General features: G+C 43.5%; 1 protein-coding gene across 1 annotated transcript in view; it reads left to right on the top strand.

Annotated features, from left to right (window-relative positions):
• The first annotated feature begins 286 nt into the window (after window positions 1-286).
• Window positions 287-25,704, top strand: part of LOC139232116 (DEP domain-containing protein 1B-like) — a 75,681-nt gene continuing 50,263 nt past the window's right edge. Inside the window, 3 exon segments of the mRNA XM_070862551.1 lie at window positions 287-509; window positions 14,955-15,220; window positions 17,187-17,325. Coding sequence (XP_070718652.1) covers window positions 465-509; window positions 14,955-15,220; window positions 17,187-17,325 — 450 coding nt within the window. The 5' untranslated portion in view covers window positions 287-464.

The following is a 25,704-nucleotide window of genomic DNA, read 5'->3' as shown; positions in this document are numbered from 1 at the left end:
TGAGGATCACATAAATATTGCAGAGTAGTGACTTTTCCCTAAAGTTGCAAACACACAACCTGCTCTCCCCGAGCTGCACGCGCCACTGCCTCTTCCGTTCGATCACTTTACGTTGTCTCTGATTGGTAGAACCCGGTGAATTCGAGCGTTCAGTGGTCCGGTCACAAACTGTCTGGTCGCCCCTGGTTACCGCTTCCCTATAAGGGCAGGTCCTGGGAGTTATGGGACTGTAGCTCTCGTCCAATCAGAGCGCAGTTTCCCTCTTCCTACAGATTTAAACTCGCCCAGGTTCAACGCGCGAAAAGAAACACGATGGAAGTTAACGGACAGTTGGGTGGCAGTGGCAGTGCCCGTGGCCGGGCACCGACACACGGCGCCCAGTGAGCCGAGCCGACGCAGCTGGGAGCAGGAGGGCTGTGAGGGCAGCGGCGCCAGCGGCGCCGTGCAGTGTCGATGTGAAGACCATGGAGAGCAAGATAACGCCGGGTCCGTACAGGGCCACCAAGTTGGTGAGTCGCTCTGAACAGCCCGGCGAAAGCTCTCGCTGTCCACGTGAAGCCGGCGCTGGTTTAAAAGCGTCCTTTTTATTACTGGCATCTTTAGTTCAGTTGTGTTTACGATGTCTTCGGTTGTGATTTCAAAATGCCCATTATTTATTTAGTTTCCGAGTGACTTGTGGTCAGCACTAGATGTGCTCGATACTATTTGTTTATCCAAATCGTGCACCTGACAACTTGCGATTTCGAGGTATTTGCTCATCTGTTTGTTAACATTAATTTACCATTTAAACGCATAGATAAGTGTGTGGTGTTGCATTTTGCTAGGAAGAATAGGGCGGGCACATATGCCTTTGATAATAAATCTAAATGGGGCAGAGAAGCAGAGGGATCTAGGGGTACAGATACACAGATCATTGTTGGTTAAAGAGGAAATTAATGCAATAGTAAGGAAGGACATTAGCTTGGATGATGTGGAATCGGTACGGGTGGAGCTGCGGAATACCAAAGGGCAGAAAACGCTAGTGGCAGTTGTGTGCAGACCACAAATAGTAGTAGTGAGGTTGGGTACAGCATCAAACAAGAAATAAGGGATGTGTGCAATAAAAGTACAGCAGTTATCATGGGTGACTTTAATCTACATATAGATTGGGCTAACCAAACTGGTAGTAATGCGGTGGAGGCGGATTTCCTGGAGTGTATTAGGGATGGTTTTCTAGACCAATATGTCGAGGAACCAACTAGAGAGCTGGCCATCCTAGACTGGGTGAGCTGTAATGAGAAGGGACTAATTAGCAATCTTGTTGTGCGAGGCCCCTTGGGGAAGAGTGACCATAATATGGTAGAATTCTTTATTAAGATGGAGAGTGACAGTTAATTTGGAAACTAGGGTCCTGAACTTAAGGAAAGGTAACTTCGACTGCATGAGGTGTGAATTGGCTAGAATAGACTGGCAAAGGATACTTAAAGGGTTGACGGTGGATAAGCAATGGCAAACATTTAAAGAACACATTGATGAACTTCAGCAATTGTACATCCCAGTCTGGAATAAAAATAAAACTTGGAAGGTGGCTCAACCATGGCTAATAAGAGAAATTAAGGATATTGTTAAAACCAAGGAAGAGGCATATAAATTGGCTAAAAAAAAGTAATAAACCTGATGACTGGGAGAAATTTAGAATTCAACAGAGGAGGACTAAGAGTTTAATTAAGAGGGGGAAAATAGAGTATGAGAGGAAGCTTGCAGGGAACATAAAAACTGACTGCAAAAGCTTCTATAAATATGTGAAGAGAAAAAGATTAGTAAAGACAAACGTAGGTCCCTTGCAGTTGGATTGAGGTGAATTTCTAATGGGGAACAAAGAAATGGGGAACAAAGAAATGGCAGACCAATTGAAAAATACTTTGGTGCTGTCTTCACGAAGGAAGACACAAATAACCTTCCGAATGTACTAGGGACATTGGGACTAGTGAGAAGGAGGAACTGAAGGATATCCTTATTAGGCGGGAAATTGATGGGATTGAAGGCTGATAAATCCCCGGGGTCTGATAGTCTGCATTCCAGAGTACTTAAGGAAGTGGCCCTAGAAATAGTGGAAGCATTGGTGATCATTTTCCAACAGTCTATCAACTCTGGATCAGTTCCTATGGACTGGAGGATAGCTAATGTAACACCACTTTTTAAAAAAGGAGGGAGAGAGAAAACTGGTAATTATAGACCGGTTAGCCTGACATCAGTAGTGGCGAAAATGTTGGAATCAATTATTAAAGATGAAATAGCAGCGCATTTGGAAAGCAGTGACAGGATCGGTCCAAGTCAGCATGGATTTATGAAAGGGAAATCATGCTTGACGCATCTTCTGGAATTTTTTGAGGATGTAACTAGCAGAGTGGACAAAGGAGAACCAGTGGATGTGGTGTATTTGGACTTTCAAAAGGCTTTTGACAAGATCCCGCACAAGAGATAGGTGTGCAAAATCAAAGCGCATGGTTTTGGGGGTAATGTACTGACGTGGATAGAGAACTGGTTGGCAGACAGGAAGCAGAGAGTCGGGATAAACTGGTTCTTTTCAGAACGGCAGGCAGTGATTAATGGAGTGCCGCAGGGCTCAGTGTTGGGACCCCAGCTCTTGACAATATACATTAACGATTTGGATGAAGGAATTGAGTGTAATATCTCCAAGTTTGCAGATGACACTAAACTGGGTGGCGGTGTGAGCTGTGAGGGGGACGCTAGGAGGCTGCAGGGTGACTTGGACAGGTTAGGTGAGTGGGCAAATGCATGGCAGATGCAGTATAATGTGGATAAATGTGAGGTTATCCATTTTGGGGACTAAAACACAAAGGCAGATTATTATCTGAATGGCGGCAGATTAGGAAAAGGCAAGGTGCAACGAGACCTGGGTGTCATGGTGCATCAGTCATTGAAAGTTGGCATGCAGGTACAGCAGGCGATGAAGAAGGCAAATTGTATGTTGGCCTTCATAGCTAGGGGATTTGAGTATAGAAGCAGGGAGGTCTTACTGCAGTTGTACAGGGCCTTAGTGAGGCCTCACCTGGAATATTGTGTTCAGTTTTGGTCTCCTAATCTGAGGAAGGACGTTCTTGCTATTGAGGGAGTGCAACAAAGGTTCACCAGACTCATTCCAGGGATGGTTGGACTGTCATGAGGAGCGACTGGATCAACTGGGCCTTTATTCACTGGAGTTTAGAAGGATGAGTGGGGATCTCATAGAAACGTATTAGATTCTGACGGGACTGGACAGGTTAGATGCGGGAAGAATGTTCCTGATGTTGGGGATGTCCAGAACCAGGGGACACAGTCTTAGGATACGGGGTAGGCCATTTAAGACTCAGACGAGGAGAAACTTCTTCACTCAGAGTTGTTAACCTGTGGAATTCCCTGCTGCAGAGAGTTGTTGATGCCAGCTCATTGGATATATTCAAGAGGGAGTTAGATATGGCCCTTACGGCTAAGGGGATCAAGGGGTATGGAGAGAAAGCAGGAAAGGGATACTGAGGGAATGATCAGCCATGATCTTATTGATCAGGCTCGAAGGGCCGAATGGCCTACTCCTGCACCTATTTTCTATGTTTCTATTGAAAGTAGTGATCCTGGTTAATGAAGCCATTTTAAAAAGTAGCAAAGCACTGGGATTAATTTCTGGAGGGATAGAATTCAAAAGCAGATCCATTATGTTAAACTGGTTAGACCGTACTTGCAGTACTGTGAACTGTTGTGATTTCTATATTACTAAAAGTAATAGACTTTTAGTAATATAGACTTTGCTGTGAGCGTGGAAGGAATGGCTTTTGCTGTTCACCTCGCGTACAGTTCCGCAAAGACTTTTCGCGGGCTTATCAGCGGAGACCTCCTGGCATTGGGTATCTGATCCAGTGCAGAACCCACTGCGGGGGATCTGTGGTGTCTGTGTGCAGGAAAGCAGCAGCGAGGCTCTTCAACCAATCAAATTGAAGAATCCTCACTGAGACACGCAGACTTCAAGGTAGGAAGTAAAATAACAGTAAATATAAATTACATTTAAATGGTTGTAAACGAAGTAAAATAGAGATTGGACCAGATATAAAATAGAAAACCAAACTGAAAATATTTTTTTTATTTCAAAAAAATCTGCCAACATTAATTTTCTTCAGTAATGAGACTTCACACTTGTAAAATTATGTGTTCAGGACCAAAGAGGTTGTTCAGCAGTAATAATTTATTACGCTGTTTTAAAAACTCAGTTACTCCTGATTGTACACGCCTGAACTTTTTCACCTTTTTTAGTGCGAGAATAGCGTATAATTAGCCCAGGTTCATGCCCTTACAGTAATTTCTATGCAGATTCCATCGGCGAAGACTGCAATGGCGCAGCCTGTGGAGGATGAGGGTATGACTGACAACAACATCTGGATTTCTGCATTTAACTGCACGTGCACGGATGGCAGAAATTGCTGCCAGTTTTACCCTGTAATAACGGCGAGCGCTGACAGCCTTGCCATCATTAGCAGCAAAATCTGGACCATAAAGTCACTAGAGAAGGTGAAAAAAATAATTACAAGGCTGATATCAGAATTGAGAGGTTATAGCTATCAGGGAGGGGCTCTTTTTCCCCCCCTCCAGAGAACGCCGAGGGGTGACCTGATCGAGGCCTTCAAGATTATTAAGAGGTTTGATATAGGGTAGGTGTAGAGAAGATGTTTCCACTTGTAGGGAGACCATAAATATAAGATAGCTGCCAAAAGGAAATTTAGGAGGAACTTCTTTACCCAGAGTGTGATTAGAATGTCGAACTTGCTACCTGCCACTTGGAGTTGTTGAAGTGATTAGCACCAATGCATTTAAGGGGAAGCTAGATCAAACACGGAGGAAGGAAGGAAGGAAGGAAGGAATAGAAGGTTACGAGATAGTCAGATGAAGAAGGTTGGGAAGAGGCTCGTGTGGAGCATAAGCACTGGCATAGGCTGAATTGGCTGAATTTAGCTGAATTTCTCTGTTTATGCCTGTGACAATTATTTTTTTCTAAGTTATGTCATCTTATTTCTCCTGTGCCATGGGTACATGCAGGTTTGAAGTTGATTACTATTAGCTGATTTCCCCCCCTCCCCAAGTTGCAGAAATATGTATTATGTTGAAGGTATTTGTGTGCATTTCTTTCCTGTGGGATGAAACTTCATCAAATAAGATTAGCCATGTTCTAATCAAGCATTCCTGATAGCGGAGTGAACAAGTGTTGGATTTTCTTCAATCACACAGAGACCTGTGTTTGGAACAACCATTCCATTCAATTGATATGCAATTTTATATTCTGTTAATAGTTTAAAATTAGATTGATGATGAAGACTTGAACTAGGTTTGTATGAGAGGCAGGGCAATTTGTTTTTTGTAGCCCCTTTGATTCTGTTGCTAAGAGATACCGGTTGTAGGGTTTAAAAATTGGCTATCTAAACCAGCTCCTAACCAATCACTTATCTTTTCTTGGTGCACTGCTCATTGACATCATTCCATTTCTGCAGGCATTATTTTCTCCCCTTTCAAAACTGCTGCCATCATCCCCTTAAGCCCACCATAACTCATTTTTTATTGTCACCCAACAACTGCCAAGTATCTAACTGCCTCTTCATCTAAAGTGCTGAAATGCCATTGCCCCCCAACTCTGTGCTTGCCTCTTCCACTGCTTGTTGCTATTCACATATCCGAATAATGGCTTTAGCAAACTGTTTCTTCCCCCCCCACCCCCTTCTAAGACATTTTAAAGTTGACTAAAGTTTAAAAACAATTATTTTACTCAGCTGTTGTGTAGGGGTGAAAATATATACTGTAAAATGTATATTTCAAAAATCCATAGATTAAGGAAATGCATTAATGACATTTTTTAAGGAAGGATTGTTGTACGTTATCAGATCACAGCTTCTTCACATCAAAGTACATCTGTTGTAGCAATATTGCGATTCAGACAGTTACAGGAAATTGTAAAATACCCCAGATCATGGTGGCTTGTTTGCAGCATTTGTGATTCCTGAAATAATTTAAACAAGCCTTTGGGCAAATAGTGGCAGTTTATTTTTAAACATAGTACTTTTGGGATCTATGCTTTGTAACTTCCAGGCAAAGGATAAGCTTAGCTTGTACTTTTAGTTTCCTGTATTATAAATTAAAGGGAATATTTGGATTGCAACATTGTTCTTTTGAGTGTTCTGCATTTTACATTCCCACTTTTGCATTGCTGCTTTTGCATCTAACTCGATGGTAGAACTTTATTCTTGCTGTATGATGAGAATATCGAGTGAAAACATTCATAATATTATGTGGAGTCCAATTTTAAGTGCTGCATAACCTTCTGGCAAATTTGAAAATGTTCTATTTATTTCAGTCCAATAAGGATCTGTAGTTCCCTGATTGGGTCAGCAGGATGCAGTTAAGTTTCTGCAAGGTTGGGTATCTCTTGCACCACTACTCACTTTGCTCTGATGGGATGGAATGGGTGGGCACCAGGATACCATCAGCCAGAAGTCCTGGCCTGACTCACTTTGACAGAGTAGGATTATGAAATTTTGGGCCCAGTATCTTTACCATGGTTTGTCAATGTTTTGAACTCTTAACAGCCTAGATATGCTGGTCACCTTGGTGCCAGCAACAAATGCATTTATAATGCCCTTTTTAATATAAAGTCCCAAGATGTTTTGCAATGAAAATAGATGATTTAAGAGAGGGAAGATAGATTATGAAAGTAAACTAGCATGAAATATAAAAACAGATGGTAAGAGTTTCTACAAGTACAAAGGAAAAACGTGGCTAAAGTAAATGTTGGTCCCCCTGGAGGATGAGACTGGGAAATTAATAATGGAGAACAGGGAAATGGCAGAGATGTTGAACGAATATTTTGTGTCGCTCTTCATGGTAGAAGACACTAAAAACATCCCAACAGTGGAAAATCAAGGGGCTATAGGGAGGGAGGAACTCTATCACTAATGAAGTAGTACTAGGTAAAATAATGGGACTAAAGGCGGACAATTTCCCATGACCTGATAGCTTACATCCATTAAAAAAAGTGGCTGCAGAGATAGTGGATGCATTGGTTGTAATCTAGCAAAATTCCCTGGATTCTGGGGCGGTCCCAGCGGATTGGAAAACCGAAAATGTAACGCCCCTATTTAAAAAGAAAAAGGAGGCAGACAAAAAACAGGAAACCATCGACCAGTTAGCTTAACATCTGTCGTTGGGAAAATGCTGGAGTCCACTATTAAGGAAGCAGTAGCGGGACATTTCGAAAAGCATGATTTCAATCAAGCAAATCAGCATGGTTTTATGAAAGGGAAATCATGTTTGACAAATTTGCTGGAGTTCTTTGAGGATGTAACGAACAGGGTGGATAAGGGGGAACCAGTGGATGTGGTGTGTTTGGATTTCCAGAAGGCATTTGATAAGGTGCCACACAAGAGGTTACTGCACAAGATAAGAGCTCACGGGGTTGGGGATAATATATTAGCATGGATAGAGGTTAACCAACAGAAAACAGAGTCGGGATAAATGGATCATTTTCCAGTTGGCAAACAGTGACTATTCGGGTGCTGCAGGGATCGGTGTTGGGTTCTCAACTATTTACAATCTATATGAATGACTTGGATGAAGGGACCAAGTGTAATGTAGCCAAGTTTGCTGATGATACAAAGATGGGTGGGAAAGCAAATTGTGAGGAAGGCACAAAAAATCTTCAAAGGGATGTAGACAGGCTAAGTGAGTGTGCAAAAATTTGGCAGATGGAGTATAATGTTGGAAAATGTGAGTTTATCCACTTTGGCAGAACTAATAGAAAAGCAAATTATAATTTAAATGGAGAAAAATTGCAAAGTGCTGCATAACAGAGAGACCTTGGGGTCCTTGTGCATGAATCACAAAAAGTTAGTATGCAGGAACTGCAAGTAATCAGAAAGGCAAATGGAATGTAGATTGGCTAGAATAGACTGGCGAATGATACTTAAAGGGTTGACGGTGGATAGGCAATGGCAAACATTTAAAGATCACATGGATGAACTTCAACAATTGTACAGCCCTGTCTGGAGTAAAAATAAAACTGGGAAGGTGGCTAACAAGGGAAATTAAGGGTAGTGTTCAATCCAAGGAAGAGGCATATAAATTGGCCAGAAAAAGCAGCAACCTGAGGACTGGGAGAAATTTAGAATTAGTAGAGGGGAAATAATATATGTATGAGAGGAAGCTTGCTGGGAACATAAAAACTCACTGCAAAAGCTTCTATAGATATGTGAAAAGAAAAAGATTAGTGTAGGTCCCTTGCAGTCAGATTCAGGTTAATTTATAATGGGGAACAAAGAAATGGCAGACCAATTGAATAAATACTTTGGTTCTGTCTTCACGAAGGAAGACACAAATAACCTTCTGGAAGTACTAAGGGACCGAGGGTCTAGTGAGAAGGATATCCTTATTCAGCGGGATTGAAGGCTGATAAATCCCCGGGGCCTGATAGTCTGCATCCCAGAGTACTTAAGGAAGTGTCCCTAGAAATAGTGGATGCATTGCTGATCATTTTCCAACAGTCTATCAACTCTGGATCAGTTCCTATGGACTGAAGGGTAGCTAATGTAACACCACTTTTTAAAAAAGGAGGGAGAGAGAAAACGGGTAATTATAGACCGGTTAGCCTGACATCAGTAGTGGGGAAAATGTTGGAATCAATTATTAAAGATGAAATAGCAGCGCATTTGGAAAGCAGTGACAGGATCGGTCCAAGTCAGCATGGATTTATGAAAGGGAAATCATGCTTGACGCATCTTCTGGAATTTTTTGAGGATGTAACTAGCAGAGTGGACAAAGGAGAACCAGTGGATGTGGTGTATTTGGACTTTCAAAAGGCTTTTGACAAGATCCCGCACAAGAGATAGGTGTGCAAAATCAAAGCGCATGGTATTGGGGGTAATGTACTGACGTGGATAGAGAACTGGTTGGCAGACAGGAAGCAGAGAGTTGGGATAAACTGGTTCTTTTCAGAACGGCAGGCAGTGATTAATGGAGTGCTGCAGGGCTCAGTGCTGGGACCCCAGCTCTTTACAATATACATTAACGATTTGGATGAAGGAATTGAGTGTAATATCTCCAAGTTTGCAGATGACACTAAACTGGGTGGCGGTGTGAGCTGTGAGGGGGACGCCAGGAGGCTGCAGGGTGACTTGGACAGGTTAGGTGAGTGGGCAAATGCATGGCAGATGCAGTATAATGTGGATAAATGTGAGGTTATCCATTTTGGAGGCAAAAATATGAAGGCTGAATACTATCTGAATGGCGGCAGATTAGGAAAAGGTGAGATGCAACGAGACCTGGGTGTCATGGTACATCAGTCATTGAAAGTTGGCATGCAGGTACAGCAGGCGGTGAAGAAGGCAAATGGCATGTTGGCCTTCATAGCTAGGGGATTTGAGTATAGGAGCAGGGAGGTCTTGCTGCAGTTGTATAGGGCCTTGGTGAGGCCTCGCCTGGAATGTTGTGTTCACTTTTGGTCTCCTAATCTGAGGAAGGACGTTCTTGCTATTGAAGGAGTGCAGCGAAGGTTCACCAGACTGATTCCCAGGATGGCAGGACTGACATATGACGGGAGACTGGATCGACTGGGCCTGTATTCACTGGAATTTAGAAGGATGAGAGGGGATCTCAAAGAAACATATAAACTTCTGATGGGACTGGACAGGTTAAATGCAGGAAGAATGTTCCCGATGTTAGGGAAGTCGAGAACCAGGGGTCACCGGATAAGGGGTAAGCCATTTAGGACCGAGATGAGGAGAAACTTCTTCATTCAGAGAGTTGTTAACCTGTGGAGTTCTCTACCGCAGAGAGTTGTTGATGCCAGTTCGTTGGATATATTCAAGAGGGAGTTGGATGTGACTCTTACGGCGAAAGAGGTATGGAGAGAGAGCAGGAAAGGGGTACTGAGGTGAATGATCTGCCATGATCTTATTGAATGGTGGTACAGGCTCGAAGGGCCGAATGGCCTACTCCTGCACCTATTTTCTCTTTTTATGTTGTTGCAAGGGGGATAGAGTTTAACAGCAGAGAAGTCCTGCTACAGCTGTACAGGCTTTTGGTGAGGCCACACCTGGAGTACTGCGCACAGTTTTGGTCTCCATATTTAAGGAAGGATATACTTGCATTGGAGGCTGTTCAGAGAAGGTTCACTAAGTTGATTCTGGAGATGAGGGGGTTGACTTATGGGGATAGGTTGGGCCTATATACATTGGAGTTCAGAAGAATGAGAGGTGATCTTATTGAAAGGTATAAGATAATGAGGGGGCTTGGCAAGGTGGATGCAGGGAGGATATTTCCACTCATAGGTGAAACTAAAAGTAGGGGACATAGGGGCTGATTTTCAGCAAGGCCTCCGCCTGCCAAAATACTGCCGATGGCTGCCGAGTTATCGGACGGTACTTTGGCCGGGATATTCATGAAGGTCGGCGGGCGGCAAATGGAAGACATACTGGTGACTAGGGCAGGACAGGCTGTGGTATTTTAGGCACATTGAAGTCTATGGAAGCTGGATGATGTGAGGCTGGTAATGAGGGCGTTGGAATAATTTTAAGTCTGGAGGGGACAGGAGCATGGATAAGGGTTCTAACATTAGAGGAGCTGAGATAGGGACAGAAGTGGGAGATTGCTGACGATACAAAGATGGGAGGGAAAGCAATGTGTGAGGAGGACACATACAATCTGCAAGAGGACATAGACAGGCTAAGTGAGTGGGCAAAAATTTTGCAGATGGAGTATAACGTTGGAAAGTGCGAGGTCATGCACTTTGGCAGAAAAAAATTGAAGAGCAAGTTATTATTTAAATGGGGAAAGATTACAAGGTGCCGCAGTATAGCGGGACCTGCGAGTACTTGTGCATGAAATGCAAAAGGGTAGTATGCAGGTACAGCAAGTGATCAAGAAGGCCAATGGACTTTATTGCAAAGGGGATGGAGTATAAAAGCAGGACAGTGTTGCTACAGCTATATAAGATATTGGTGTGGCCACACCTGGAATACTGCGTGTAGTTTTGGTTTCCATATTTCGAAAGGATATACTTGCTTTGGAGGCAGTTCAGAGATGGTTCACTCGGTTGATTCTGGGGATGAGGGGGTTGACTTCTGAGGAAAGATTGAGTAGGTTGGGCATCTACTGATTGGAATTCAGAAGAATGAGAGGTGATCTTATCGAAACCTATAAGATTGAGGGGGCTTGACAAGATGGATGCAGAGATGTTGCTACTGATGGGGGAGAATAGAACTAGAGGGCATGATCTTTGAATAAGGGGCCGCCCATTTAAAACAGAGAAGAAGAGAAATTTCTTCTCCTGAGGGTTGTAAATCTGTGGAATTTGCTGCCTCAGAGAGCTGTGGAATCTGGGACATTGAATAAATTTAAGATAGAAATAGACAGTTTCTTAAACGATAAGGGTTATGGGGAGTGGGCGGGGAAGTGGAGCTGAGTCCATGATCAGATCAGCCATGATCTTATTGACTGGCGGAGCAGGCTTGAGGGGCTGTAAGGCATATTCCTGTTCCTATTTCTTATGTTCTTGTGTTGTGGAGGTGAAAGTCAGTAGTATCATTGATGGACAGGATGTGGGATCTCAAGCTCTGTTCTAGCTAATGCTGGGAGACCAAGGTTTAGCACTCATTCACAGTGCTGAGGGAGTGGAGTTATGGCTTCATTTTTTCCCGATATTTAAATGAATGCCAGAAATGTATAGTGTTATGTCTTGAATAAAGCAATGTGACTGAGTATTGTAGATGTGAGTAAGTGTGACCGTAGTCTCTTTTTTTATTCTAACTCCAGAGTGCTGGTACAGCATGGGAGGCCAGCTTATATACCGTGCTCCCAAGGGATGCTGGGATCCGTTGGGACTCCAACAGATACGCTCTCTGGTGGCGGTAGAATGCTGGTTACATAGGGTTGCATACATAACATATAGCATGTTGGCACACAGGTTGAAGGAGTAGATTGGAGTGTCAGCTTCCATATGCATACTGGTCCCATGTCTGCAAATGACATTAGAGGGTTAACATCTAGATAAGAGCAGGGGTCATTGAGAAATGGAGTGTTGGGCACTGCAATGGTGATTATGCAGGGCAGAGAGAATTTACAGCTCAGAAATAGGCCCTTCAGCTCAACTGGTCTCTGGCGGTGTTTATGCTCTACACAAGCTTCCTCCCACTCAGCTTAATCTATCGCACTCGACTTCATCTAACCCTATCGGCATATCCTTCTGTTCCTTTCTCCCTCATATACTTATCTAGCTTCCCCTTAAATGTATCTATGCTAGTCGTCTCAACGACTGCATGTAGTGGCAAGTTCCACATTCTAACCATACTCTAGGTTCGTTTTTCCTGAATTCTTTATTGGATTTATCAGTGTCTATCTTATATTTATGATCCCTAGTTTTGGGTCCTCCACAAGTGGAAATATCTCTATGTTTAGCCTATCAAACCCCTTCATAAATTTAAAGACTTCTATTGGGTCACCCGTTGGCATTCTCTTTTCCAGAAGTCATTAGAATTTGGATAGGTGGGAGTGAATCATGCATAGGCAGCACTGTGCCCTTTGAAAAGCCAGCTGTGCGGCTTAATGTAAAAACCGTGCAGGCGCGGTATTTTGAATGACCCACATAGTCCCTTAAAGGGGCCACGCAGGGTCAAAACAAATTACAGGGAACATTGATAGGCAGTCCAACAGAGTTAGATAATGGAGGAGAGGGATTTGAGGACCAATATTTTAAACTGCAAGATTGAGGACAATACGAATAATGCACCATGGTCAAGGTCATGGGGAATGCCAATCATGACTTCCCAGAGCAGAGCAGAGAAGAGCAGACGATAGACTAGAGGGGTTTGAACAATGAGTTTCGAGAGGAAAGGTTAAGTGATGGGAGTTGAACGAGGAGGAGGTCCAGGATGGGAGCTGGATATCATGGAAGTGGTATGTGTGTAAGGGGCATGGGAAGTGAGAAAGCTGTAACATTGTGATTAGAGCTGGAACTTGTAGCTCACAGGAGCAGGAAGGGAAAAGAAGAGTAAGCAGAAGGAACATAGGAACAGGCGTAGGCCATTCAAAACCTCAAGCCTGTTCTGCCATTCTGTGAGATCTGTATCTTGACTCCACTGATCTGCCTTGGGTCCATATCCTCTTATACCTTTGTCTGGCAAAAATCTATCCATCTCTAATTTTAAACTTATTGAGGGACAGCTGCATGGATGGTTTCAACCTAAAATTTAAAAAAAACTCCATTTGGAATCTTCCATTTGGTGTTAGAAGCCAGGGTATAGGGACAGAAGAAAGAGGTTTAATAAGGAGATAATTCCTCAGAGGAGTTTGTGTTTATCCTTGTCTTCCAGGTTGACCCTAGAGTAGTAGACTTTCTCTGCACATTCTAATGTTTGACAGATTTGGCTTGATTATGTCAATGATTCTGCCTGAAGTGTGCCATGTGCACTTGACTTTGCAGCCATCCGACATGACATTAAAGTGGGGGATTGCACTGGGGGAGGAGCAGGGGTGATGGTGAGTGATTTTGGTAGGGACAAGGGCGACAAATGCAGAGGCAATGGAGTGGTTAAGCAAGTCAGTGGTGACTGGTGTTGTGGAGGGTTTAGAATAAAGGCTGTTGGGAGTTGGTGAATTAGTGAAGAAGCTGGGGGAAAGCTCTTCTTGGGCAGATGGAAGAGGGTTGTCACATCAAGGGACAGCAGTGGGTGGAGAGGGAGATGAGGAAATCGCTGGAGACAGCCTTGTCAGTGATCAATGCCTTGGGAGAAATGTGATGGCCATGGGTGTAGGTTGTAAAATGTTTTGAGGCTGAGATTACGGGTAATGTCAGAGTAAAGTCAGAAGAGGAGCTGGGGGAGTTGAGTGCAGATTTGAAGTCTGGATAAGTCAACTGGTGCTAAAGGAGAACACCTGAGGAAATTGACTGAGTTTGAAAGGTGAGTATGTAATGATTTTAATTAAGGTGGCGAAGTGAATGGAAGAAGACTAGGAAGAGAAGGTTCTAGAAGAATTTTGTGGGGGTGAAAGATGCCTAGGTGGCCTGAAGTAACCTTTTGAGTATTGCTCTCGAGTGGTTGTTTGTTTGTTTGGGAGAACCCAGACTCCCAACCCCCGCCACTGGAGTCTGGCAAACCTCACTGTCAGTTAATTCAGTTCAGACCAGGAATTGAAATGGGCATCTTCCAGTATTTTAAGTTACCTGCTGAGCTATTGGGAGAGATTTTCTCATTTACATCACTTTACTTTTTTAGACATTCTGTCTTAGATTTAATGGATTTGAGCTTGGAAGAATGAATATCATGTTTTGGCAGAGGGTAGAGGCGATGGTTTACATATAGTTGAGTTTTCCTAACTGGAAGGTAGTATTTCTTACATTGCCTACCTGCCCACTTCATGTACTGAAAGCTTCACTTCTCCCGTTTATACCAGCCTGATGTGAATTTTCTTGTCTTTACCAGCATATACAGCTGAGCATAAGGAGCGGAGCTGTTTAAACATATGTTGAATTAAATAATCTTGCTTTACACATTACTGCAATTCAACTGTAAATTGGAACCTTTCCCCTCAAAAAGACTGTGGATGCTGAGCCACTAGAAATCTAAGATTGCAATCAATATCTATTTTGTTAGGCAAGGGTATCGAGGAAGATGGAGTTGTGGTACACATCAGCCATGATATTGAATGGTGAACAGGCTTGGAGGATTGAATGGTCTACTCCTGTTTCTGTAAATTTACCAAATTTTAATTATTTCTAGTTTACAACCTGTAATTTCATCAGTTGATAACTTTTGGGGGGAAAAGGATCTGGATACTATGGGATGTAATACTGTATGTACAAGTGAACTGCCTCTCTTACTTTTCAAAATGCCTTTGCTAGTGCTTAACAACAAATCTGATTAGATTACTTTTTTTCCTCCCACCTCTAGTGGAATGAAACTATTGAACTTTTTCGAGCCGGGATGCCCCTGAAGAAGCATCGTCTTCATTTCCGTACTCATGATCGCTGCTTTACTGCCTCAGAAGGTGTTGATTGGCTACATGAATTACTTCGAAGTAATCACAATTTTGGACCTGAAGTTACTCGTTACCAGACTGTGCAGTTGCTCAAAAAGTTCTTAAAAAATCATGTGATTGAAGATATAAAAGGAAGATGGGGAAAAGAAGATTTTGAAGATAATAATCGATTGTACAGGTAGGGCACAATTTTTAACTTTTGTGGTGGAGATTTTCTTTAAAAAACGGAGTAATTTTAATCCCTTTCCTTCATCTGGTATATGCAGCGAGACAATGGCCCATTGCTCACTCCCTGTGGACATCTGCTGAGGTGCCAAAGATTTTTCTACTGAATCTACTGATCTTTGCCTCTTACAAGGAAACTCATTGCTTGATACAGCTCAGATTGATAGCTGAACAGATTTGAACTTGCATTCAGCCTTACTCACTGGTATCAAAAATTAAATTACTGCTGTCCTATTTTCCCTTTTTTTCCATTTTGGTTTACTTTAATCCAATGCTGAACAGTTTACTCCCATGCCAATAACGTAATTATTGAGCTGGACACTGGAATTTTCATTTGAGTAACTGTGATGTGTTTTTTTTGTTACTTCTGTGTTATCTGGGCATATACTCTCTGGAGTTTAGAAGAATGAGCGGTGATCTCATTGAAACATAAGAGGAGATTCTGAGAGGGCTTAACAGGGTAGGTGCTGAGAGGCTGTTTTCCCTGACTGGAGAGTCCAGAACTAGGGGTGATAGTTTCAGGATAAGGGGTCAGCCATTGAGGACTAACATGAGAATTTTCTTCTTTTAGGGTTGTGAATCTTTGAAATTCTCTATCCCAGAAGGCTGTGAATGCTCAGTTGTTGAGTACATTCAAGACCAAGATCACTCGGTTTTTGGATATTCAGGGACTCTAGGGATATGGGGATCGTGTGGGAAGGTGGAATTGAGGTCGATCAGCCATGATCTGTTGAATGGCAGAGCAGGCTCTAGGGGCCATGTAGCCTACCTCTGTTCCTATTTCTTGCATTCTTAAGTGTTCTACATATGCTGTTAACCTTCATTTTCTAACCACCTTTCCATTTTTTAAAATAATGCTCCCTCTTTTCTTGCATTAGATGTTTCTTCAATTGTGATCTTTTTCTTTGTATTATTCCTTTTCAGTGCTGGGCACCATTGGCACTTCAACTTTCAATGTTCTGGCAGCAGACAGCTGTCTCTCTTTTTAGATTCCCAAAATATAACTTGTTGCAAATTTTGCTTGTATTAAATAATCTTTCCAATAAATGGATCGTATGCTCAGGGCTTTTCCTTTTGTACCCAATATCTTGTTATGGTAGTGTAACCTTGGTCACAACAATGAAACTCCTCATTGTGTGAGCTGCATACTGTCATGTTGCACGAGGCCCCACATGTTTCATCTATCTATCACAAGATTGATTCATAGTCTCACTGCCAGTTGTAAACCAACCAGTTGGCATTTTTAACAAACAGAATGTCGAGTGAGTTTTAATCTATTTCATAATGCTACTTTACAGGATCCCTGTTAATGGGCTAAATTCATTTTACAAATAACAGAACTCAAACCAGACAGTACTCCTGTTTTACAAAGGTTCTCTCAGTCTTCCTCCAGGTTTTCCAGACTTTGACTCAACTAGACTAGAAGGCAAAGATTACAATTGACCCACTCCTAGCTCTAGTCAATTGTAGTGAAAATAGCTAAATAGAAATTTTTAGGTAGAGGGCAAGGGAAGAAGTGCACATCTAACTGCACATTCATATCATAAGTTTGTCAATAATAATTGAGTAAATAATTTTTGGCTTAGCACCAAAGCTAAACTCATGAAATGTAAATTTGGTGGCTTGAACTTACATCTGGAGCAGAGTAACACTCCCTCCTCCAGGGCATCTCTTCGCTTCACTTCACTGTCAGCTCAGGCCTGGTCCTGGATGCAGACTGCATTTGTACTAACTGCAGTGTTGGTGTGAAGCAAAATCACTTTGCACCAATGCTGCAGTTGCCATATAAATGCATCCAGAGTCTTCTGGTCAGATGACTAGAATTTCACAAGCTCACTGTATATTCTGTAACAAATTAAACTATCATTAACCATTGTGTAAATAGACTAATTGCATGATGTATACTTTTTGTGTTGCAGATTTCCTCCATCCTCTCCTCTTAAGCCTTATCCAAAAAAGTCATCCCATTTAATTTGTGACATAAAACCCACATTTCCAAATTGGAGTGACTATGATGTTCCAAAGCCAGGTTCTGTCCCAGTAAGGCCTATAATTTTGGTAAGACATTTTAAAATTAATTTGTATTTCTTGATAGTCATTTAGTTGCAATTCAAATTTGGACCATAAGTATATATATATATATGGTACATTAGAGATGATCTTCACTTCAGCCACATACTTAACTTGTTAAGTATTGAAAATTCCACGTTGTAAAATGGTACTGTTTAAATCTCTGTTTGGTATAAAACAGGGAGTGAGATCTTGCGTTCAATGTAGTCACTTTTGTAGGCAAATGTGCTATGGCAATTTACATGGTAAGTTAAGTTTTACTTAACTATTTCTGGGCATCATTTGACTGTATACATATACATGCATCTGCTGTCAAACCTATTGTATGTTTCCGAAATTTGTTTGAATTTAATTAATTCAGAGTGTGGGCCTTTCTGGCAAAACCAGCATTTATTGCCCATTCCGAATTTCCCATGAGAAGGTGTTGGTGAGCTGCCGCCTTGAACCGCTACAGTCTTGTGTGGTGAGGGTACTTTCACAGTGCTGTTACGTAAGGAATTCCAGAATTTTGATCCAGTGACAATGAAGGAATGGTGATATTCATCCAAGTGAGGATGGTGTGTGACTTGGAGGTGATGGTGTTTCCATGCACCTGCTGTGCTTGTCCTTCTAGTTGGTAGAGGTCACAGGTTTGGGAGATGCAGTTGAAGAAACCGAGGCGAGTTGCTGCAGAGCATCTTGTAGGTGATACTGCAGCCTCGGTGCGCCGGTGGTGGAGGGAGTGAATGTTTAATGGGGTGCCAAACAAGCAGACTGCTTTGTCCTGGATGGTGGCGAGCTTCTTGAGTGTTGTTGGAGCTGTACTCATCCAGGCAAGTGGAGAATATTCCATCACACTCCTGACTTCTGTCTTGTAGATGGTGGAGAGGTTTTAGGAAGTCAGTAAGTGACTCTCCTGCTCTTGTAACAACAATATTTGTGTGGCTGGTCCAGTTAAGTTTCTGATCAATGTTGACCCCCAGGATGTTGATGGTGGCGGATTAAACGATGGTAATGTCATTTAACGTAATGGGGAGGTGGTTAGACCCTCTCGTTGAAGATGATTGTTACCTGGCACCTGTGTGCCATGAATATTACTTGCCACTTATCATTTGAAGTCTGCATGTTGTCCAGGTCGTGCTGCATTATCTGAGGAGTATCAAATGGAATGGAACACTCTGCAATCATCAGGGAAGATCCCCACCTCTGGCCTTTATGATGGAGGAAAGGTCATTGATGAACTAGTTGAAGATGGTTGGGCCTAGGATACTGCCCTGAGGAATTCCTGCAGTGATATCCTGGGGCTGAGGTGATTGGCCTCCAACAACCACAATCATCATCTTTTGTGCTAGATATAACTCTAGCCAGCAGAAGGTTTTCCCCCGATCCCCATTGACTTCATTTTTACTAGGTCGTGCCACACTTGGTGTGCTGCTTTAATGTTGAGGGCAGTCACTCTTGCCTCATCTCCTGAAATGTCCTCGTAATACTCCTGTGAAGCGCGTAGGTCCCCTGCAATCAGAATCAGGTGAATTTATAATGGGGAACAAAGAAATGGCAGACCAATTGAACAAATATTTTAGTTCTGTCTTCACTAGGGAAGACACAAATAACCTTCCGGAAATACTACTGGACCGAGGGCCTAGTGAGAAGGAGGAACTGAAGGAAATCCTTATTAGGCGGAAAATTGTGTTAGGGAAATTGATGGGATTGCAGGCCGATAAATCCCCGGTACCTGATAGTCTGCATCCCCGAGTACTTAAGGAAGTGGCCCTAGAAATAGTGGATGCATTGGTGATCATTTTCCAAAAGTCTATCGACTGTGGATCAGTTCCTATGGACTGGAGGGTAGCTAAAGTAACACTTTTTTAAAAAAGAAGGGAGAGAAAAAACGGGTAATTATAGACCGGTTAGCCTGACATCAGTAGTGGGGAAAATGTTGGAATCAATTATTAAAGATGAAATAGCAGCGCATTTGGAAAGCAGTGACGGGATCAGTCCAAGTCGGCATGGATTTATGAAGGGGAAATCATGATTGACAAATCTTCTAGAATATTTTGAGGATGTAACTAGTAGAGTGGACAAGGGAGAACAAGTGGATGTGGTGTATGGACTTTCAAAAGGCTTTTGACAAGGTCCCACACAAGAGATTGGTGTGCAAAATTAAAGCACATGGTATTGGGGGTAATGTACTGACGTGGATAGAGAAGTAGTTGGCAGACAGGCAGCAGAGAGTCGGGATAGAAACATAGAAAATAGGTGCAGGAGTAGGCCATTCGGCCCTTCGAGCCTGCACCGCCATTCAATAAGATCATGGCTGATTACTCCCTCAGTAGCCCTTTCCTGCTTTCTCTCCATACCCCTTGATCCTCTTAGCTCTAAGGGCCATATCTAACTCCCTCTTGAATATATCCAATGAACTGGCATCAACAACTCTCTGCGGCAGGGAATTCCACAGGTTAACATCTCTCTGAGTGAAGAAGTTTCTCCTCATCTCAGTCCTAAATGGCCTACCCCTTATCCTAAGACTGTGTCCCCTGGTTCTGGACTTCCCCAACATGGGAAACATTCTTCCCGCATCTAACCTGTCCAGTCCCGTCAGATTCTTACACGTTTCTATGAGATCCCCTCTCATCCTTCTAAACTCCAGTGAATAAAGGCCCAGTTGATCCAGTGTCTCCTCATACGACACTCCTGCCATCCCTGGAATCAGTCTGGTGAACCTTCGCTGCACTCCCTCAATAGCAAGAATGTTTGTCTTCAGATTAGGAGACCAAAACTGAACACAATATTCCAGATGAGGCCTCACTAAGACCCTGTACAACTGCAGTAAGACCTCCCTGCTCCTATACTCAAATCCACTAGCTATGAAGGCCAACATACCATTTGCCGCCTTCACCGGCTGCTGTACCTGCATGCCAACTTTCAATGACTGATGTACTATGACACCCAGGTCTCGTTGCACCTCCCCTTTTCCTAATCTGCCGCCAATCAGATAATATTCTGCCCCCAAAATGGATAACCTCACATTTATCCACATTATACTGCATCTGCCATGCATTTGTCCACTCACTTAACCTGTCCAAGTCACCCTGCAGTCTCTTGGCATCCTCCTCACAGCTCACACTGCCACCCAGTTGAGTATCATCTGAAAACTTGGAGATATTACACTCAATTCCTTCATCTAAATCGTTAATGTATATTGTGAAGTGCTTGGGTTCCCTGAGCCCTGTGGCACTCCACTAGTCACTTCCTGCCATTCTGAAAAGGACCCATTTATCCCGACTCTCTGCTTCCTGTCTGCCAACCAATTCTCCATCCACGTCGGTCCATTACCCCCAATACCATGCACTTTGATTTTGCACACCAATCTCTTGTGCGGGACCTTGTCAAAAGCCTTTTGAAAGTCCAAATACACCACGTCCACTGGTTCTCCCTTGTCCACTCTGCTAGTTACATCCTCAAAGAAATTCCAGAAGATTCGTCAAACATGATTTCCCTTTCATAAATCCATGGTGACTTGGACTGATCCTGTCACCGCTTTCCAAATGCTATTTCATCCTTAATGATTGATTCCAACATTTTCCCCACTACTGATGTCGGGCTAACCAGTCTATAATTACCCGTTTTCTCTCTCCCTCCATTTTTAAAAAGTGGTGTTACATTAGCTACTCTCCAGTCCATAGGAACTGATCCAGAGTCGATAGACTGTTGGAAAATGATCTCCAATGCCTCCACTATTTCTAGGGCCACTTCCTTAAGCACTCTGGGATGCAGACTATCAGGCCCCAGGGACTTATCTGCCTTGAATCCCATCAAATTCCCTAACACAATTTCCCACCTAATAAGGATATCCTTCAGTTCCTCCTTCTCACTAGACCCACTGTCCCCTAGTACATTCGCAAGGTTATTTGTGTCTTCCCTAGTGAAGACAGAACCAAAGTATTTGTTCAATTGGTCTGCCATTTCTTTGTTCCCCATGATAAATTCACCTGAATCCGACTGCAAGGGACCTACGTTTGTCTTCACTAATCTTGTTCTCTTCACATATCTATAGAAGCTTTTGCAGTCAAATTTTATGTTCCCTGCAAGCTTCCTCTCGTACTCTATTTTCCCCCTCTTAATTAAACCCTCAGTCCTCTTCTGTTTTATTCTAAATTTCTGCCAATCCTCAGGTTTGTTGCTTTTTCTAGCCAATTTATATGCCTCTTCCTTCATTTTAAAACTATCTTAATTTCTCTTAGAAGTCACCTTCCTCGTTTTATTTTTACTCCAGACAGAGATGTACAATTGCTGAAGTTCATCCATGAGATCTTTAAATGTTTGCCATTGCTTATCCACCGTCAACCCTTTAAGTATCCTTTGCCAGTCTATTCTAGCCAATTCACACCTCATACCGTCGAAGTTACCTTTCATTAAGTTCAGGACCCTAGTTTCCGAATTAACTGTCGCACTCCATCTTAATAAAGAATTCTACCATATTATGGTGACTCTTCCCCAAGGGGCCTCGCATAACAAGATTGCTAATTAGTCCCTTCTCATTACACATCACCCAGTCTAGGATGGCCAGCTCTCTAGTTGGTTCCTTGACATCTTGGTCTCGAAAACCATCCCTAATACACTCCAGAAAACCCTCCTCCACCGTGTTGCTACCAGTTTGGTTAGCCCAATCAATATGTAGATTAAAGTTGCCCATGATAGCTGCTGTATCTTTATTGCACACATCCCTTATTTCTTGTTTGATGCTGTCCCCAACCTCACTACTACTGTTTGGTGGTCTGTATACAACTCCCACTATTGTTTTCTGCCCTATGATATTCCGCAGCTCCACCCATACTGATTCCACATCATCCAGGCTCGAGTCCTTCATTAATATTGCATTAATTTCCTCTTTAACCAGCAACGCCACCCCACCTCCTTTTCCTCTCTGCCTATCCTTCCTAAATGTTGAATACCCTTGGATGTTGAGTTCCCAGCTTTGGTCACCCTGGAGCCATGTCGCCGTGATGACAATTACATCATATCCATTAACTGCTGTCTGCGCAGTTAATACGTCCACCTTATTCCGAATACTCCTCGCATTGAGGCACAGAGCCTTCAGGCTTGTCTTTTTAACACACTTTGCCCCTTTAGAATTTTGCTGTAATGTGGGACTTTTTGTTTTTTGTCTTGGGTTTCCCTGCCCTCCACTTTTACTATTCTCCTTTCTATCTTTTGCTTCTGCCTCCATTTTATTTCCCTCTGTCTTCCTGCATAGGTTCCCATCCCCCTGCCATGTTAGTTTAACTCCTCCCCAACAGCACTAGCAAGCATTCCTCCTAAGGACATTGGTTCCAGTCCTGCCCAGGTGCAGACGTCCGGTTTGTACTGGTCCCACCTCCCCCAGAACCGGTTCCAATGTCCCAAGAATTTGAATTCCTCCCTTTTGCACCACTCCTCAAGCCACGTATTCATCTGAGCTATCCTGCGATTCCTACTCTGACTAGCACGTGGCACTGGTAACATTCCTGAGATTACTACTTTTGAGGTCCTACTTTTTAATTGAGCTCCTAGCTCCCTAAATTCATCTTGTCGGACCTCATTCCCTTTTTTAACCTATACCATTAGTACCTGTATGCACCATGACAATTGGCTGTTCATCCTCCCTTTTCAGAATGACCTGGACCTGCTCTGAGACATCCTTGACCCTTGCACCAGGGAGGCAACATACCATCCTGGAGTCTCGGTTGTGGCCGCGGAAGCGCCTATCTATTCTCCTTACAATCGAATCCCCTATCACTATAGCTCTCCCACTCTCTTTTTCCTGCCCTCCTGTGCAGCAGAGCCACCCACGGTGCCATGAACTTGGCTGCTGCTGCTCCCCCTTGATGAGTCATCCCCCTCAACAGTACCCAAAGCGGTGTATCTGTTTTGCAGGCGGTTGACCGCAGGGGACCCCTGCACTACCTTCCTTGCACTGCTCTTCCTGTTGGTCACCCATTTACTATCTGGCTGTGTACCCTTGACCTGCGATAGGACCAACTCGCTAAACGTGCTATTCACGTCATTCTCAGCATCATGGATGCCCAGAGTTCATCCACCCGCAGCTCCAGGGCCGCAATGCGGTCCGTCAGGAGCTGGAGGCGGATACACTTCCCGCGCACGTAGTCGTCGGGGACACCGGAAGCGTCCCTGACTTCCCACATAGTACAGGAGGAGCATTACACGTGTCTGAGCTCTCCTGCCATGACTTAACCCCGAGATAAACTTAATTTGACAACAACAATGCTAAATGTTACTTACTGATAAAGAAAAGAAAAAAGAAAAGCTGCTTACCAATCACTTACCCCCTTGGCTGGGTCCTTTTCAGAATGGCAGGCAGTGACTAGTGGGGTGCCGCAGGGCTCGGTGCTGGGACCCCAGCTATTTACAATATACATTCATGATTTAGATGAAGGAATAGAGTAATATCTCTAAGTTTGCAGATGACACTAAGCTGGGTGGCGGTGTGAGCTGTGAGGAGGACGCGAAGAGGCTGCAGGGCGACGGACAGGTGAGGTGAGTGGGCAAATGCATGGCAGATGCAGTATAATGTGGATAAATGTGAGGTTATCCATTTTGGTGGCAAAAACACGAAGGCAGAATATTATCTGAATGGCGGCAGATTAGGAAAAGGGGAGGTGCAACGAGACCTGGGTGTTTTGGTACCTCAGTCATTGAAAGTTGGCATGCAGGTACAGCAGGTGGTGAAGAAGGCAAATGATATGTTGGCCTTCATAGCTAGAGGTTTTGAGTATAGGAGCAGGGAGGTCTTACTGTAGTTGTACAGGGACTTGGTGAGGCCTCACCTGGAATATTGTGTTCAGTTTTGTTCTCCTAATCTGAGGAAGGACGTTCTTGCTATTGAGGGAGTGCAGCGAAGGTTCACCAGACTGATTCCCAGGATGACAGGACTGACATATGAGGAGAGACTGGATTGACTGGGCCTGTATTCACTGCAGTTTAGAAGGATGAGAGTGGAGCTCATAGAAACATAAAATTCTGACGGGACTGGACAGGTAGATGCAGGAAGATTGTTCTCGATGCTGGGGAAGTCCAGAACCAGGGGACACAGTCTAAGGATAAGGGGTAAGCCATTTAGGACAGAGATGAGGAGAAACTTCTTCCCTGAGTTGTTGACCTGTGGAATTTTCTACTGCAGAGAGTTGTTGATGCCAGTTCATTGGATGTATTCAAGAGGGAGTGGGATATGGCCCTTGCGGCTAAAGGGATCAAGGGGTATGGAGAGAAGGCAGGAAAGGGGTACTGAGGTGAATGATCAGCCATGATCTTATTGAATGGTGGTGCAGGCTCGAAGGGCCGAATGGCTTGCTCCTGTACCTATTTTGTATGTTTCACTCCGTTAAAGGTGCTATATAAATGCAAGTTGTGGTTGTATCTGCGACGGGTAGATTGGTGAAGGAACTTTTTTGTCCATGTTTGGACCATGGCTGTAATGAGGTCTGGAGCCGACTGGTCCTGGCAGAAACCAAACTGAGCATCGGTGAGCCAGTTATTGGTGAGTAAGTGCCATATTGATAGCATTGTCGATAAACACCTTCCATCAATTTACTGTTAATTCAGAGTAGACCAATAGGGTAGTAATTGGGTTTACATAAGAACATAAGAAATAGGAGCAGGAGAAGGCCATCCAGCCCCTCGAGCCTGCTCTGCCATTTAATACGATCATGGCTGATCCAATCATGGACTCGGGTCCACTTCCCTGTCCGCTTCCCATAACCCCTTACTCCCTTATCGATTTGTCCTGGTTTTTGTGAACAGGACATACTTGGGCAATTTTCCACTTTGCTGGGTAGATTCCAGTGTTGAAGCTGTTCTGGAACAGCTTGGCTAGAGGCGCGGCTAATTATGGAGCACAGGTCTTCAGCACTACATCCAGGATGCTGTTGGGGCCTTTGCTGTATGCAGTGCACTCAGCAGTTTCTCTATCAAATTGGCTGAAGACTGGCATTTGTGATGATGGGACCTTGGGAGGAGGCCAAGATGGATCATCCACTCAGCACTTTTGCTTGAAGATGGTTGCGAATGTTTCGGTCTTGTCTTTTGCACCTGGTGCTTGGCTCCGCCATCGTTGAGGATGGGGATGTTCATGGAGCATCCTCCTCCCGTTGTGTAATTGTCCACCACCAGTTCCAACTGAATGTGATAGGACTTCAGTGCTTTGATTTGATCCCTTGGTGGAATTGCGTAGCTCCGTCTATAGCCTGCTGCTTCTGCTGTTTAGTATACATGTAGTCCTGTGTTGGAGCTTTACCAGATAGGTACCTCATTTACAGGTACACCTGGCATACTCTTCTACACACTTCATTGAACCAGGGTTAGTCACCTGGTTTGATGGTAATGGTAGAA

Source organism: Pristiophorus japonicus, chromosome 2 (genome assembly GCF_044704955.1).
Source record: "Pristiophorus japonicus isolate sPriJap1 chromosome 2, sPriJap1.hap1, whole genome shotgun sequence".
NCBI lineage: Eukaryota > Metazoa > Chordata > Chondrichthyes > Pristiophoridae > Pristiophorus > Pristiophorus japonicus.
The sequence above is the reverse complement of the archived record's forward strand: the minus strand, read 5'-3'. Positions and strand labels throughout refer to the sequence as shown.